General features: G+C 38.0%; 1 protein-coding gene across 1 annotated transcript in view; it reads right to left on the bottom strand.

The window, feature by feature from the left end:
• LOC136842587 (uncharacterized) overlaps positions 1–15,723 on the bottom strand; it is a 441,719-nt gene extending 425,996 nt beyond the window's left edge. The window contains 1 exon segment of the mRNA XM_067110134.1: positions 15,611–15,723. Coding sequence (XP_066966235.1) covers positions 15,611–15,621 — 11 coding nt within the window. The 5' untranslated portion in view covers positions 15,622–15,723.
• Positions 15,724–17,689: the final 1,966 nt, after the last annotated feature.

Genomic DNA, 17,689 nt, shown 5'->3' with positions numbered 1-17,689 from the left:
GAACCATCAAAATCGCAGGTAAGGGTTTTGAACACACTAGTGACGTTAACATATGACGTCATCAGGCTCCAACCACAGTGAAGAGAGTTTACATAATTATGGGGAACACGTCTCTTCACTGTGGTTCTGCCCACTTGCAGGTGACATTCACTAAGTGATATTAGTACCCAAGGCCAAGAGAGACAAGATCTACCCAATTGGGTGGAGTCACCTCCCACCTGGGGTAACTACATAGGAGATGACATATCTTATAGGTACTTGCTCATTATAACAAACCTCTCTTTCTTTTGGCCTTGTTAGTACCCATCCTAGACTTCAGCGATATCAATGATGGCGCGCAGAATTTGTCATCGTCCCCTTGATTGCATTATTATTATTATTATTATTATTATTATTATTATTATTATTATTATTATTATTTTGTGGAGGTTTCATTGCAACTTCCACAGAAGTTGTTGGGACTAAGTTGTTAGCTTGGAATTCTTCCATTTTCTTGATATTCGTAATGTTTCTACTTTACAGATAATTCAATGTATGTAATTCAGCCACATAATGAACCAGTCTATAGCTCATTTGTTAGACCTACATCTATTCAGGGAGGGAATACAAAAAGACAATCCGTTTTGTCACCTCAGGTTTCGACGCTACAGCCTTCTATTTGCAGCAAGCCAAGAGTTGTCACTAGAATTCAAATGAAAGCAGTGATACCTCATTTCCCTCAATTGTTAGGGGTGTAAAGGTCAACACCATTGTTTTATTTCAGTTAATGTCACCCATTGCTATTTCTTTTTTTTTTTATTTATATCATACAGCACCCTAAACAGTGCTCGTATACTCGCTGCGATGGTAGGAGTCAAGGTTGTGAGGGCAAGCTATTATTTGCTTACTTAATATCAATCAAATGTAACGTGCTTTATACTGGATATGCATGGAAAGGAAAACATATTGACATCAGTTTGAATGAGGAACATATTGCTATAATCATTGTGTTTTAATAAATATGTTTTAGATGTACAAATAAGACGTCTAACACTATACATATTTTATTTACAAAATGTCTTCATCGCCACTCTTCATCGTCGCTGGTGATGATGTCAATGATGACTGGTTTAACGCTGTCATGGATATTGTCAGACTTCCAGTACTTCTCCTCAAAGTGAGAGGATTGTCTAACAGCTCCTGCCCACACTTCTGGGGTGGCTAAGTAACTATTACCCACTATAGGAATAATTACCTATTAAAGCTAGAGTAAATCTTGCCACGGGTCTTCTCGCTTATATACAAAGCGGCAAGCCGTAGCACAAATGCAGTCTTTCAACCACGGGGACAATTGCTAACCTTTTTACCATATCCTGCTGGCCATCATCGAATTTGTTGAATCCTAGACAGCGTTAGTGACTTACTGCTTACCTGGTGGATGGACTGAGTCTCATGGCGTCATGTGATGTTTATGTCACAAATGGTTTTAGTATCCTTGTCTGTGATTCTCTCAGCTCCGGCATCGGCGGCTTCATTTTACTCTATATATAAATATTAAAACTATCGAACCAAGGTACTAAATAATACTTGCAAAAATTAGGTTGGTTTATAAAATATACACTTGCCAACTTCCACCCTTATTCGATGCTTTGATAAAAAGGTGTTGCCGAAAAACAGTGTTTCATCGGCTCTGAAACCCTTTTAGTGTTAATACCCGTGAAGAAAATAAACTTTTGAGACCTGTCGTTAGTTCAGTATGCTTCCTCTCGTATGAACTTTCAAAATATCCTGCGAAATTGCATCATCGGTGTTAGTTACTATCTCAAGCACCATTTGACTCATTCATTAGACCCAACGGAAAATTAAACGTCATCATGGTTAATCCTGATTCGTAAATGTCAATGTATATTCTTTATTTACAACAATGTCTATTGAATCTCTAGTACAGTATCTAAAAATTAATAATCTGGTTTGGATTTACCATTAGCAGGCAGTCAAATTTATAAGTTTATTAAATTGTATATTTGTGATTTTAATTTCTTTTTTAATGGAAAATTCTATAAATAATGTTTGGTATGGCAATGGGTAGCAATATGTCACCAGCTCTCCCAAATTTATATTAGGCTTAAAAAGAATGACATTCCTCAGATGATTAAAATCCTGTACCATTGATCCGGCGTGTCGACGACGTTTTGTCTATTATACCTAACGAAGTCAACGTAAATAACCGCAGAACAAGAGACCGAATAAGTTCCGTCTCTATCCAACTCACGCTAGGAACAGAAAGAGGTGGTTGCCTGCCTATTTTATACATTGATACTACATTTAATAATTTTTTTAGCCTAAATTTACTGTATATATAGAAAAGTAACAAATGATTTAACTTACGTATATTTTTCTGGACATCACATCAATATAAAAATCTCTATTCTCTTGAACGATCCTACGCAATGACATGTCAGTCCTGAATTCCTAGAGAGCGAACTCCACGTCATTAGAGAAATACATAATTATAAAACATCAAGAAAATGAATTTTGTTGTTTGTTTCCCATTCAACTTTTGAATTTGATGCAGGGCACTGTTGCATTTAATTTTGAGAGAAAATCGTTAAAATTGCCCTATCTATTTCTTTCAAAATTAAATGCGTTAGTGCTCAGCATCAAATTCAAAGTTGAATGGGAAACATTTAATAATTAGACACACGATAGAAAACAAATTTACCGCATACAGAAAACCAACATTTTCACTTTCATATATTCAATTTTGTAGTTATGACATTTCTATTAAGTCTGGCACAGCCAGCAATTTGTTCTTGAGAGCCTTACGGATTTGCTCCCCGGAATTCCTGGAAAACGAATTTGAACTAATCCATATGCAGCTGTCATCCTTAAACTACCCCGATCATATAATTGAGGAAACTATCTATAAAGCAAACATCACTTTCTGCTGAACTCCCCAAAACATGACCAGGGAGGCGCCCAGCAATAAAATAAAAATCCTACACCCGGACAGGATTAAAACATTGACACAGACACTTGGAAATTCAAACCCTTTTGTCTTTACATACCCAAATACCTAATCAACGTCCAACAAAAGCCAGTCCCTAAAGACAAAGGAGTATACGAAATCCCTTGCCTTGACTACGGCCAGTCCTGTATCGAATTTACTGGTAAATCACTCTCACAAAGACTAACACAACACAAACTTTCAGTAAAATGTGGCAACAGAGCTCAGCTATTTTTAACCACATAAATAATCATAATCATAAAATAAACTGGAATATGTCACGTATAATTTCCAGCAGCAATTGTCGGTTCAAACCTTCCTCCAACCAGTGATTAAGAAGACTAAGAAACTGTCAACAGGAGTTACATAGCAGCCAATTTCTGGAACATTCCTTCAACTGTATAAATAGTACTGCTCTCTACCTATTAATCTTCTAACGGGCTGCTCCGGGAGTAACAGCCTGTGCTAGCACGAGGCTGGCTTAATCTTAAACAAAATACCAATTAATCCATTACAAGTCCGTTGAGGAAGGCATTGTCTTCGAAATATAAAGCTACAATTTCTCCCCTTTCAGTGTTTTTATGGGCCTTTATTGTGTGTGTGTATATATATATATATATATATATATATATATATATATATACTGTATATATATATATATATATATATATATATATATATATATATATATATATATATATATATATATATATATATATATATATATATATATATATATATATATATATATATATATATATATATATATATATATATATATAAAATATAATATCAAATATATGGAGCCCATAAAAATGCCAAAACGTAGAGAGTAGAAACTATATTTCAGAGATCAACTGTCTCTCTCATCAGGCAAATAGTAATTGAGGAAGAGTTGCAGGAAAGTGGTATTTATGCCAGAAGGTCCATAGGTCAGCAGTTACGTCACTACAGTTGACAATTTCTCTTTAATCTTCTTAATCGCTTGGTGGAGGAAGCTTTTATCTATAATATCTGAATCCTAGGCGCCTCTTGAAAGGTTCAGCATATTTCTTTGTTTAATCAAGGCTGATTCCACCATCTGGCTTTGAACAGAAAATTGCTGCTAAAAATTATATGAGGCACATTCCAGTTTATTCTGTGATTATGGTTATCTACGTGGTTAAAAATAGCTGAGCTCTGTTGTCCGTACCTAACTGAACGTTTATGCTGTATTAATCTCACAACTGAGGGAAGGGGTTTTGTAAACCCCTGTGTCTTTGTGGACTGGCTTTTGTTGAACATTAATCAGGGATTTGCCTAAGGTATTTGGGTAGGTAAAACAGAGTTTCCCACTAGCCCTGGATAAAATAATAGTTAGTTGAATTATGTGTATCAAATAACATCTTTTCATTCGGGGAGTCAGTCTGTAAACAAAAATTCGGGTGCAGCATGGGCAGCCCTTTAAGTCCTGTTTTAGCCAATCTATATATGGAATATTTTGAAACTGTAATAATAAATGCAATAAAACCTAAAGACATGCTGTGGATGAGATATGTAGGTGATATCTTAACATTTTGGGGCAGTAAGTGGGGCAACTTCAATGAACTTCTGTCAAAATTAAATGCATTAGTGTCTAGCATCAAATTTAAAGTTGAATGGGACACACACAACAAAATTCCTCCTCTTGACGTTTTAATAATTAGCGACACAACAGAATACTAATTTACCATATGCAGAAAACCAACTTTCTCTCTGACATACATTCATTTTTATAGCTATCATGACATCTCTATCAAGATTGGCGTAGCCAGCAACGCATTCTTAAGAGCCTCACGGATTTGCTCCCCAGATTTCCTGAAAAAGGAAATGGAACTAATCCGGAAGCAGCTGTCATCTTTAAAGTACCCTGACCGTATAATTCAAAAAGCAATCCACAAGCGAACATAATTTTCTAGTGTCCCACTGAAACAAGACCAGAGAGACGCCCAACAATAAAATAAAAATCCCACGCCTGGACCTACCAAAATACCTTAGCCAAATCCCTGATTAACGTCCAACAAAGGCCAGTCCCCAAAGACACAGGCATTTACGAAATCCCTTGCCTCAATTGTAACCTATTTTATATCAGTTTTGCAGGCAAATCACTCCCCTAGAGATTAATACAGCATAAATGTTCGGTTAGGTACGGACAACAGAGCTCAGCTAATTTTAACCACGTAAATAACCATAATCACAGAATAAACTGAAATGTGTCTTGTATAATTTATAGCAGCAATTGTCGGTTCAAAAGCCAGATGATGGAATCAGCCTTGATTAAACAAAGAAATACGATGAACCTTTCAAGAGGCGTCTAGGATTCAGATATTATAGATAAAATCTTCCTCCAACCAACGATTAAGAAGATTAAAGAGAAATTGTCAACTGGAGTGACGTAACAGCTGACCTATGGACCTTCTGGTATGAATACCACTTTCCTGTAACTCTTCCTTAGTTACTATTTGCCTGATGAGAGAGACAGTTGATCTCTGAAATATAGCTTCTACTTTCTACATTTTGGAGTTTTTATGGGCCCTTATATTTGATGGAATTCTGTTTTAACAGAAAACATTTCACAGTCAATATATATATATATATATATATATATATATATATATATATATATATATATATATATATATATATATATATATATATATATATATATATATATATATATATATATATATATATATATATATATATATATGCACATTTATATATATGTATAATATATATATATATATATATATATATATATATATATATATATATATATATATATATATATATATATTCTTATATATTTTCCATTCGTCCCCTTAGCCCATTAGATAGAAAATCAAATTTAATGGCAGCTGGAGGAGGCGCCATGACAGGAAAGTGAACTTAGGTAGGCCTATCCCCCCAGATCATCTGATTTGGGGGTGGAAAACAATACCACCTCTTAGCCCCACCATCGGATTTTTTGGGGGGCTAGATAGCCGTTAGGGACACAGGGGCGAATCCGTGCTGTAAATAGGCTATTATCCTAACTCTTAAGGATTTAACTTTAAGACCTATTTTCCCTACGACCTTTCACTGGCTGTGTGACTACTTTCAGATCGCTGATGTCCTGTGCTCCAAGCCAAACAACAAAGCGGACGTGATGCTCTGCGACCTGGGCGTCAGACACTCCTTACCCAACTGCCACCGTGTCGAGTGGTGCCCTTTCGTCTCCCTGGTTGGCGGGAAAGGCGAGACTCCTGCAGCCGAAATTCGTCTAATGCAACGAGCTCTAAGCACAGAAGGAATCAGATATGTCTGGAAGCACTCAGTCCTACACCAGCTTTCTTTTCCTTATCGTGAATTTCTCTCCAGTTTCAATATTTCCACCTTATCATTCTCTTAAACAAAGCCCCTTCGCCCAAATCAAACCTAACAGCCCTTTGTTCATGTCTCGCCCCAAACTCAAATTAAATTAATTCAGTGATCAGAATTAGATTACTCCCTCCATAGTGTTGCCATGGGCTAATTAAATTTAATTGATCAATTCCTCCATCGTGCATAATTAAGTTCATGTGAGAGAAGCTCATTGGGTTTTGAATGCTAACCTGGAATTCTCTTCCAGAACCTGTTATCCAGCACCTTAGATAGTCTGTTTATCTGCCTAGAGAACAAAACCTAGCATAGACGTTTAACTGCCATCCTGCCAATTGCAAGAATCTTCTGATTAGCAGTCCGGGGCACCGAACGGTCCCTCCCCCTTGATAAACCCAGTTGCGTTAACAGCAAAAAAAAAAAAAAAAAAATCATTTAACCAGTAGCAACCTTCACGTTCATTTGTGTGTTAAACTATTCCAGGGCCGTAGCCTTTTCAGATTCAGCAATTTGCTATGCATTGTCTAATTTTATTGCACATTGTATGTGCTTGCTTCAGTTGTGAATAAATTCAGTTTAAATTACAAACTGGTTAATTCCACCCCCCCGCCCCCAGGTGGCGACCTCCAATTCTCTGTTTACTTAGATGTGATATCAAGGTAAGTCAGTTTATCCAGTCCATTTATCGCTTACATTCTGAGTGCTTTGTGTTGGCTTTCAAGGCAGTTGATTAAAATACTCATTTCCATACATCAAACTGGCCCCAGAATGTAACAATGTATATATATACAGGGTGTTTCGAAATTAGAGGGCCCCCCTCAGCAGCATAAACTAAAATTGATATGGACAAAACCAAAAGTAATTCAGAACAGGTATTTATTTAAGTTTTTCTCTTAGCATTTAATATTTTGTGTGGCCTCCATTTGCCTGTACCACAGCCTGCATCCTTGAGGGGTATGATTTCAGCAAGTCGCAAAAAAGCTGAGACTCAAACTCCATTTCCCTGAGCACTTTGGTCACCTCTCTTTGCAGGTCGTCAAGGTTTGGTATACCATCATAGTTCATTGTGCGTGCTTCAATACTACCAATGTTTTCACTCACATTAAGGTCAGGGGAGCTACCTGAAAATTCACTTGACGAGAAGAAATCAATACCAATGTTTCGAAGCAGCTCCTGTGTCTGAAGAGCCTTGAAACATGGTGCCTTATCATGCAAAAATGTGACTTCTTCAACAGATAACACATTTTCAGGATCTTTGAGGAAAGCACTGTTTCTCTGAAGTATTCGCCATTCCATGACTCCTTTTTCTTTGATGATCCACATTAACCATTTGGCTGTGAAACAGAGAAAAATTCCCAAACATTCAGGAAATTTCACAACTTGGCGATAGCGCATGTCATCGCTGATATCATCCAACTTTGCAGCCCAAATGATGTTATTTTTATGATTTGGCTTCCTGACTGTGTAAATGAAGAATTCATCTGATGTGGCAACATGGAGAAAGTCAGCTTCATCCCAATCTTTAAGAAATGAACCACAAAACCATGCACGGTCTTCTCTCTGTTGCTGAGTGATGTTGGGCATCCTGATAACATGAAATGGCTTGATACCAGATCTTTCAACTCACGATATGCAGCACTGTAACTTCTCTTCTTTCCCCTTTTGTTTCTAGTTCAAGCACCAATTTATGTAAAGACTTTCTTGGTCTACCCACTGCCTCAGCTATGATGTCTTTTGACTCCTGAGAAAGGACTTCAGGCCTTCCAAGATTCTCACTCTTTTCGTAATGACAGTCATATGGATTTTTGTTCCAGTTTCCTTTAACAAAGGATTCATCTCTTTTAATGTATTTAGCTATCCAGGAATGTGAAATAAAGGATGCACCAGCATCCCTGGCCTCTCTGAAGGTTATAGCCTGGATTCGGTCAATCCATCTGATTTCCTCAGAGTCGTCAGCCATGGCTGTACCTAACTCCGTCACTCAGTCTGAAAATACAAGAAATGCAAAATGAAAAATAGCTTAATAGAAACTTAAAATAATGTACTTGGAGATAGGCTATAGCAGGAAACTTCATAACTTTCCATTTGTTCTGTGGAGGGGGCCCTCTAATTTTGAAACATCCGGTATATATACATGTATATATATATATATATATATATATATATATATATATATATATATATATATATATATATATATATATATATATATATATATATATATATATATATATATATATATATATATATATATATATGAATTGTCATAATAAATCTTCAGCAAAATCTGAAATATATAAAATGAACAAGTAAATACAAACTAAAAAGGGTGAAACGTAAAATAACGAAAATTAAAAACACAAACATAAAAATATGAAAATAAAACTAAAGTGAAATATAAAAGAAACTACCACTCACAAAGTAAAATATTTAACGACCTAATTGAGTACCTACTATGAAATTACGATAGCTAGTTGAATACCAGGCGAGTTGTTGTTCAATTCGGCTTCATCTTTTTAATAGTCAGCGACTCTGAAATTAAAAGGTCAGTCTATTTGAACAAAAGACAGTACCCGAAAATCCAGGTCAGTGAAAGGATGGTCTTTTTTTTTTTTTTTCACTGACCTGGATTTTCGGGTACTGTCTTTTGTTCAAATAGACTGGACCTTTTAATTTCAGAGTCGCTGACTATTAAAAAGATGAAGCCGGAATTGAACAACAACTCGTCTGGTATTCAACTAGCTATCGTGTAATTTCATAGTAGGTACTCAATTAGGTCGTTAAATATTTTACTTTGTGAGTGGTAGTTTCTTTATATTTCACTTTAGTTTTATTTTCATATTTTTATGTTTGTGTTTTTAATTTTTCGTTATTTTACGTCTCACCCTTTTAGTTTGTATTTACTTGTTCATTTTATATATTTCGTTAGTATTTTTGCTGAAGATTTATTATGACAATTCATTTTATTATATATATATATATATATATATATATAATATATATATAAAACACACACATATATATAATATGTATATATATGTATATATATAGATATATAACCTATATGCATAAAATGGATGCCTGTATGTATGTGTGTGTATGTTCCACATACTCTGAAATGCATTGAGCAATTTCAGCCAAACTGGGTATACATATGACTTACTATCTCGACAAGAACACAGTGTGGGTAAGACATCACTGGCACCAAAGAGGGTGTGTGGGAAGGGGGTGACATGTAAAAATAACTGAAAATGACAGATGTTAGTGTCTAATCCATAGTTTTCGAGGTTGCTGAGATGAATAGTGACACTCCCAATGCTTTTTTAATCCAAGTTCAGCCCCAATAGGAAGAGGAGAAGGGTGGGAAGGGGGTGACATGTAAAAATAACCAAAAACGATAGATATTAGTGTCTAATCCATAGTTTTTAAGCTCACTGAGATGAATAGTGTCATTCCTGATGCCCTTTAAGTCGAAGGTCAGCCCCGCTAGGAAGGTGGGGCGAGGAGGGGTGAAATATAAAATGTCAAAAATGGTGGACAATGTAATTGAAGCAACTATCTTAATAAGAAAGGGAGAAAGTGAGAGAGAGAGAGAGTGAGATGGAGAGGAAGTGAGAGAGAGTAGAGGGGGTGTTGGAGAGAGAGAGAGAGAGAGAGAGAGAGAGAGAGAGACAGACAGACAGACAGACAGACAGACAGACAGACAGACAGACAGACAGAGCTTATCAGTTGTCATATTTAACTTTTCTTGAATTCACAATAAGATTTATGCTCAGTGTTTATTTTCAGTAGTACAACAAAGGTTTTGAATAAAGGAAAGCTATGGGTAATTATTCGCCCCTTTTGACATTTCCCTCACTCACCCCCTTGGGGTAAGCTTTTAACCTTCCTTTGACTGAGTGATCTGCCTCGAGGCCTTAATTCCAGATGCTGTCCTTCGGAGATTAACCCTTGCTGGTGCTGGAGTGACTCAGAAGAGAAAGCAAGCTGGCCCATAGCAACTGGCCCCACCTGACTGGCACCATGACACCCGGGCATGAGTGACCTCATGCAAGGGCTACCCGTCCGCCAATGCCAAGTGTGACCCCTCTATAGAAAACGGAGTACCAGTGAGTACAACCCCACCTAGAAGGAGCGGAATCTTAATCCTCTGACCCTACTAAAGGGCGTCGCACGGGCAGAGATGTTGGATACCCTATTCAGGATGCAGTCCTCTTGCTCCCTTTGAGATGGCCCTTGTTCTTCCCCACGTGGCTGGTCTATAAGTCTGAGTAACCTTTGCAGTGAACCTTTTCACTATTACCCTCCATCACTGGCGCCCTAAGATGAGAAAACCACCCCATCTCCTGAAGAAGGCAATGTACCTGAATTAATGTTCTCGAAATCAGTCAAACCCCTGTTATTTTCTCTCACCATTTTATTTTCTTTCATTAATGCAATTTACCTCAGTTAAGTTAAGTACACCTTAGTTTAACCAGACCACTTGGCTGGCCTGAAGGATTAGATTTATTTTATGTGGCCAAGAACCAATTGGTTACCTAGCAACGGGACCTACAGCTTATTGTGGAATCCGAACCTTACCTCAGTGAGACCTGCGTTCACAAGTGAAGTGCATAACATTCTTAACGTAAGTGTATTAACCAGTATTGCAGAATTGAGTTGCTTGGCACCATAAGTGCAACCCCCTCGATTCCCGTTTATTTATGCTGTCGACTCATTAAGTAACCATATGCATTCTCAGTTGCAGATAGTAGTGCTTGCTGTGGAACTATCTCATCATCTTGTTTGTGCACAGTTGTGCAGAGTGGTCTAACCATTGTATCTTCCATCACGGTGCCCTTTGAAGCGGGTCATCCTTGTGTTCCTTCATGGATCTTTTCATCTATTGTAAATTTGATTGTTCGATCTGTTAATAATTATTCCCCATTCTTAGAACCCAGAGCTAAAGTCAGATGGTACCTCCCCATTGTAAGTTTCTGTGAATCTTCAGTTTAAAACCATTCAGTGGCCTTATTTCAGCCAAGTTAACCCTTGGGCCAGATTAAAACCATATCAGTAGCGACCTTGCCAGGATCTTGCAGTTGCATCCTTGCAAGAACCCCACAATTGCAACTATCAGCTGACTAGAATTGCTAAAAGTTGGTTGCAAGACTAGAAATAAACCTTTAGCGTAAACCCTGTAAATAAGCACACAAGTGAGCCAGTTCCACAGTGTAAGTAAAAGTGTTGTTATTTTAAGCTTTTATATTAGGTACAAATAAAAGCGTGGCTGTAAAATCAGTGTTAGGAATTTGATAGACCACATGCATGTAAAATTAGTCCACGAGCTTTGTTGGTAATGCATGATAGCCTTGCATGTCTTAACTGATAGGATAGCTAGGCAAATGAAGTGAATATCAAAATGATAAAAAGGAAATAGTGCATGTATTTCCTTCCTGTGTCCTCCGTACAATTTGTTGTCTTGGAATTTTAGATAGGCACACCTTTACTTGGCCACGAGCAAAGGCCCATCCAACAAATTTCATCCATTGGATTAAATTTTCTTTCTCTCGCTCGTGCATGATAGGAAGTATTAGGATTCGGTAGGAAACCTTTTAATTTCACTGCTCTACTTTAATTAAATATAGTGTATTATCGAACCGTACTTTTTTATGGGATACGTGACCCCAGAAAACTTGCACATAAAGGTAACGTCCGTTAGAAATTTGAAATCTAAATAAACGAACCTGCACATGTATAAGGTCCCTTTTTCCATTCTTTTGTAACAGGCTGTAAGTCCATAAAACACATGACCTTTCATTCATAAATGCAAGAAACTTCCCGGATGAGAGAAAGAACCCCTGACTTAGTCCAGACGGCTGCGAACATCCTCACCTTGGTTCCTTAGGTCATAAAATATACCCCTCTGCACATACCTCAAGCCACTCTCAACCACCTCTCAAAAATGGGCATCCCCCAAAGAAGCCAGTGTGTGTGGACACTGTAAAAAAACTGTGGCACCCCATTGAACAGTCCCAAGTGGGAAAACGTCTGGCTCTTGATGAAAAGCAAAGGGCCTGCTCCCTCCACTGGGACAGTGCCAAGCAAAGATTATAGAAAAAAATTATTGCACTGCCGGTAAGATCTATGGGCACCCCGCCCTATGGGCAAATGCCCTAATAAAACAAAATCACTCACCATTGCCCTAGAGGTTACGAATCCTAAAATCTTAGGCCCTCCAGCCGAGGGTCCAGCATCTGTGGCACCTCCTTGCGGTTGCTACCCCGCATGCCAGGTCACAGCATTCAATGGCACTGGCGTGCAAGTCTCCCTCGTAAGGGAAGACAAGGTCCCCTAGGGGGCCAACATCGAAAGGCATCAACTTATCACAATCAAGGGTGTCAATCAGACGAAGATGATTCTCCCCACCATAAAACTGAGGGTCACTAGACCTCACAGACCTAAAATCTGCACCCTTGCAGTAGTTACTTACCTTTCTGGAGGTTATGGCCTCCTCCTGGGCCAGGATTTCCGGTCCCCTCCTGATTTACAAAAATCCAGGGGTCATAACCCCTCCAAAACTCAATCAAGCAATAAGAGCCCTCAAGGACCCACCTTAAAACTGCTGCCAGTGCCACTTGAGTGCCCTGAGCAGTGCCAGGCTCCGTCCGTCTCGAGCAACGAGCCTTTAACCGATGCAATTCTAGTACCAGGCCCTGCTCCAGTGCCAGTGACAAGGCACACACTGAATCCCCCGAGGAGATCCCAAACTTGACTCCAAACCTCTGCAAGTGCCACTTAAGTGTCCTAGGCAATGCCACGTTCCGTCCCTCGTGGATGTCAAAAACGTTCCAGAGTTAATTCCTGTGCCTGGACCCGCCGTAGTGCCAGTGCCATAGCACTCCATAGATCCTCCTTCGAGAGATCCCAGTCCGGATCACCTCTCTTCCCCCGGCATGGCACCACTACCAGTGCCAGTACGAGAGCCAACCCATAGTATACTCAGGTCCCCTCCGGATTCCTCTGACCATAGCAGAAGCTCACCCAAAGGTGCGGCCTTGCAACCTGTGCCTGAGCTGGTCATTGTGACCTGCGAGCCTCACACGCCCCTGGTGTTGTGCATTTATATATGTTCCAATAATGCTTCAGCATGGTAGTCATGGAGATAATTTTTCCCTTTTTAGGTTTGACTACCATGCTGACGCGTTTCTGGAACATTTAAATGCACAACATCAGAACGTTAAATTTACCATTGAGATTAAAACCCATAATTCTCTCCCCTTCCTTGACGTAAAGGTAACTAAGGATGAAACTGGCTTCCAGACAGGTATTTACAGGAAGAACACTTTTACTGGCCATGGCACGAATTTTTATAGCTCATGTTTTTACAATTTTAAAATGAATTCCTTGTCCACTCTCCTTCATAGAGCCATTAACCAGACCTCAAGTTGGTCCGCGTTTCATGCTGAGGTGATTATCCTCACTGATTATTTTAAGAATAATTACTACCTACCAGTGATTGGACGGGCTATTCTTAATTAGTTTATTTCTCAAAATATTATCATGTTTAAATACTAAGTTAACATGAATAGTTTTTAAAATGGGCACTGCAGGAATGAAATTAGGATGAAACGGTAAACAGAGAATATTCTTAAGTTCTCTGTTAACACTGGTTGGATTGTAATATGCCTACTTACACTGTATATATATATGTATATATATATATATATATATATATATATATATATTATATATACACACACATATATATGTATGTATATATATATATATATATATATATATATATATATATATATATATATATATATATATATATATATATATATATATATATATACATATATATTGTCACAAAATATGCTGTTCTTGTCTCTCTGGTCTCTTAACATAAGGATCAGATTTCAAGCCATTAGGGGCTAGGAACCCATACCCAATGATAGGAAGAATGAAGTGGTAGTCAATTGCAGTTTGAGAGAAGGGTCAGGTCAGGTAAAGGGCATTAGATTAGTCATGGGTTTAATAGACATGCTAGTAGTCACACTAGAGATCCTTGTCCCAAGAACTACTGTACATTCCTGTGATCTTTCTGCTGGTCTTAATTGTCATTTCAGGATGCCAGCACACCTTGCCCTTCAGGGCCCTGAAGGCCCATAGATGAACAACAACTGGTCGAAGGCCAGAGAGCAGCTCAGTTCCTGCTCAGTTCTCGACCAGGCATGACCTTTGCCTACTACGTCCTGAAGTCCGGCCGCAGTCTTTGTCTTGGCACACTGCCATACTGTAATTAGAGTCAGAAGAGAGCCGGGCTACAAGTCGCCCCCAGCAGTGTTAATTTGAAGACCCACTGGAACAACTAGCTGTTTTGCAAATCGTGCACATTGCAATTCTGGAGTGCCCAGTAAGTCTGAGATTGGCAATTAAGTTTCAGTTTCTGTTCCTCTCACTAAATCTCTCACTTCCTTTTCAAGTTATACATCTCCCAAAATAAAATCCCTTGGTAACAACTAGCATGTGTGTTCCCCATATGAATTATCTTTATTAATGGAATAATCCTTTGCTCATTGACGCAGAGTAAACCAGTCCTCCACTGCGATAAATTATTGCAAGTGAGAGAATCTTTTATATATGAGTTCTTATCTGGGAAATCTATTTCCAGAAACGTGTTATCTGTTCAGCCTCACAGTCCTGCCGTCCATCTTGCTCGGAAGAATTTCTGCCTTATTGTGGCAGAATATTCAACGTGCAACATTCCAAAAATTAGTCATTGCAAAGGAGTCCTTAGAGGGGATCCAGGTTCCGTTGTGTTATTGACTGTAGCAGTAATATATTTATTGTAAACAGAATCAGTATTTTGAGGTGCTGTTAATTCTACCAGTAACTTTCTTTATTGAGAGCTAAATCACTATTCTTTGATTAAATTGCTTATGTTGTGTTCAATAAAGTAATATTTTTATACTGATCAAAGTTTTCAACTGGCGACCTACCATTATTATTATATAAGTAAAAATTTTGTACATTTCATGTATTAACTGGTATTTATGTATGTCCACGGTGAGTGCAATTCAAGGCTTATCCTATTAATTAATTAATTAATGTAATTAATCGTGGACAAACGCACACACACACATATATATACATATATATATACAGTATATATTATATTATATTATATTATATTATATTATATTATATTATATTATATATATACTTAGTGGAAGAACGTTTCACATGCTTGACAATTCTCACCTGTAATACATAGCACAGCATTCTGTATTGACAATACTCCTTATTTCTTTCGGTTAACAGTCACACAAAACAGACTAATTTTCAATTGAAGCTTGGTGGATATAACAAGTGTCGATGTGATAGCAAATCTCCCGACTGATAACGACTTCCAACTCTCGTCACTTTCACATAAAACAAAATCCCCGGAATAGATAAATTCGGCGGGTTCTAAAACAAAAGATAACTAATCAGTGATGAGTGGAGCATGTGCCTTTTATCTAATCTTAGTTCATTAGTCATGTCAGAGTATTAATAAAAGAAAAGCTACAGCTTTTATTCCTTTGAATGATATCAGCCGCAACTGCATCTCCAGCAGTCAACGACGGTCCTGTGCATTTTCTCGAATCTATAGTGAGGCCGAATGCCGTGAAACATGGCTGCCGTGAGTGACGTGCCCGCATCTTCAAGACTTCCATTATTAATCAGGCCCGTGTGGATCTCTGCAATCCTCCATTCGGGTTTATATAATCCCGGTGGACAATCTCCTTACTTGTCTCATCCTTCTTCCCTCGTTATTATTGTTACATTCAAGTGGCCGAATGCAAGCACTGGTTTTTTCAGTCTAAAAATATGAAATTAGCTTTCTGTATCCATATTTGTCCCTATTCCACACAGAAACGTCGCCCATGCACTTGTGAGATCACCTCTTTCAAGCATAGATTTCCTCCTACCAAATCCAGCATTCTTATTTACTTCTAGTAACAAATTATCCAAAGTTGCAATTTCCACCCTTGCGTAGTATCTTGGTATTGTTCATTGTAGGACACAAAGATCAAATGCATCAATGTTGGTTACAGTATGTAATTTTTATTTATCCAGAATTTTCAAACGGGAGCTTCAAATTCATCTTTATAATTTTCCCTATCCGTACTCTTGCGATAATATAGGCTACTCTAGTATGCATCTGTTGTATGTTGCATGGCATGACCAAAAATCTGCATGGTATTTCGCTTTTCTCTCTCTCGTTTGAAATATTCTTTGACTTGAAAATTACTTACCGTGATCGAGCACTTAAATGATGTAATCGGGAGCCTTCCATTGCAAGACATCACGGTTGCGTATTTCGAACAATGGCGTGAGGCTACTTAAGCTACCATCCTGAGCTAAAATTGAGATGTGGCATGTGCCATCTGCACTGTTTTCCAACTTTAGATGAGATTAATGAATGAAATTGGGGGAAAATGACACCGTGTGAAATCGTCTCATCTGCAGTTCTCATTTCGGTCTGACCTTATGATAATAATCGTCTTTTTTCTAATATCGTTTATATGGGGCGTAGATCGTGTTAAATCGAGAAAAATTAAGATAACCTTCCCTGCTGAACTCTACTCTATTCCCGATCTAGCTTGCCGTGAGGGCTGCGGTGTGGACAGATCCGGAAACCTGCGCCACATCTTTGGGTTGTGTAGCCCTACCCCAATAATCCGCATCTAATGGTTCGAGAGGGCTCTCAAAGATAATCTTCTTTACATGTTTACTGCTGGGGAGGATATCTTGCGTTCATACTTTTAATCGCTCGAGTTGTAGTGAGCAGAGGTAAAAAAAAAAAAAAATTCGACCTCCTCCTTTGACTATGAAAAGCGCTGACAAAATTTTTCTAATTTCCCGTCTTTAGATAAAAATTCGGTGCTACTTCAGTAATTGCTTTAGAAACATATGTAATGAGTCGTCTTCTCTTTTAATATTTGAAAATGTAATAAATAATTTCCTGTGCTCGATTCTGAATGGCTGGCGGTGAAGAGCTTTGAGCATCCATCCTTGTTGTATCAAGTAGAATGGGTTTATGGTTTGTGGTTCCTTAATGTTCTTTTATAGTCGCCTACGGATTATGCGTATTACCTGCGGATTATCCACAGGGTCGTTTTGACAGAAGCGGATTATTTAATACCCAAACTTGGCATGAGATGGGTGATTAACGATAAGGCTACGTTTTTGCTACATATCTTTATCGTATAACTTATGCTTATGATCTAAAACCATAAGCATTACAAGTTATCTATGTTTGTCATGAACTCAATACGTTTAGAATATCTGTTTCAA

Source organism: Macrobrachium rosenbergii, chromosome 10 (assembly GCF_040412425.1).
Source record: "Macrobrachium rosenbergii isolate ZJJX-2024 chromosome 10, ASM4041242v1, whole genome shotgun sequence".
Taxonomy (NCBI): Eukaryota; Metazoa; Arthropoda; class Malacostraca; order Decapoda; family Palaemonidae; genus Macrobrachium; species Macrobrachium rosenbergii.
This window is presented reverse-complemented; position numbering and strand designations above follow the sequence as displayed.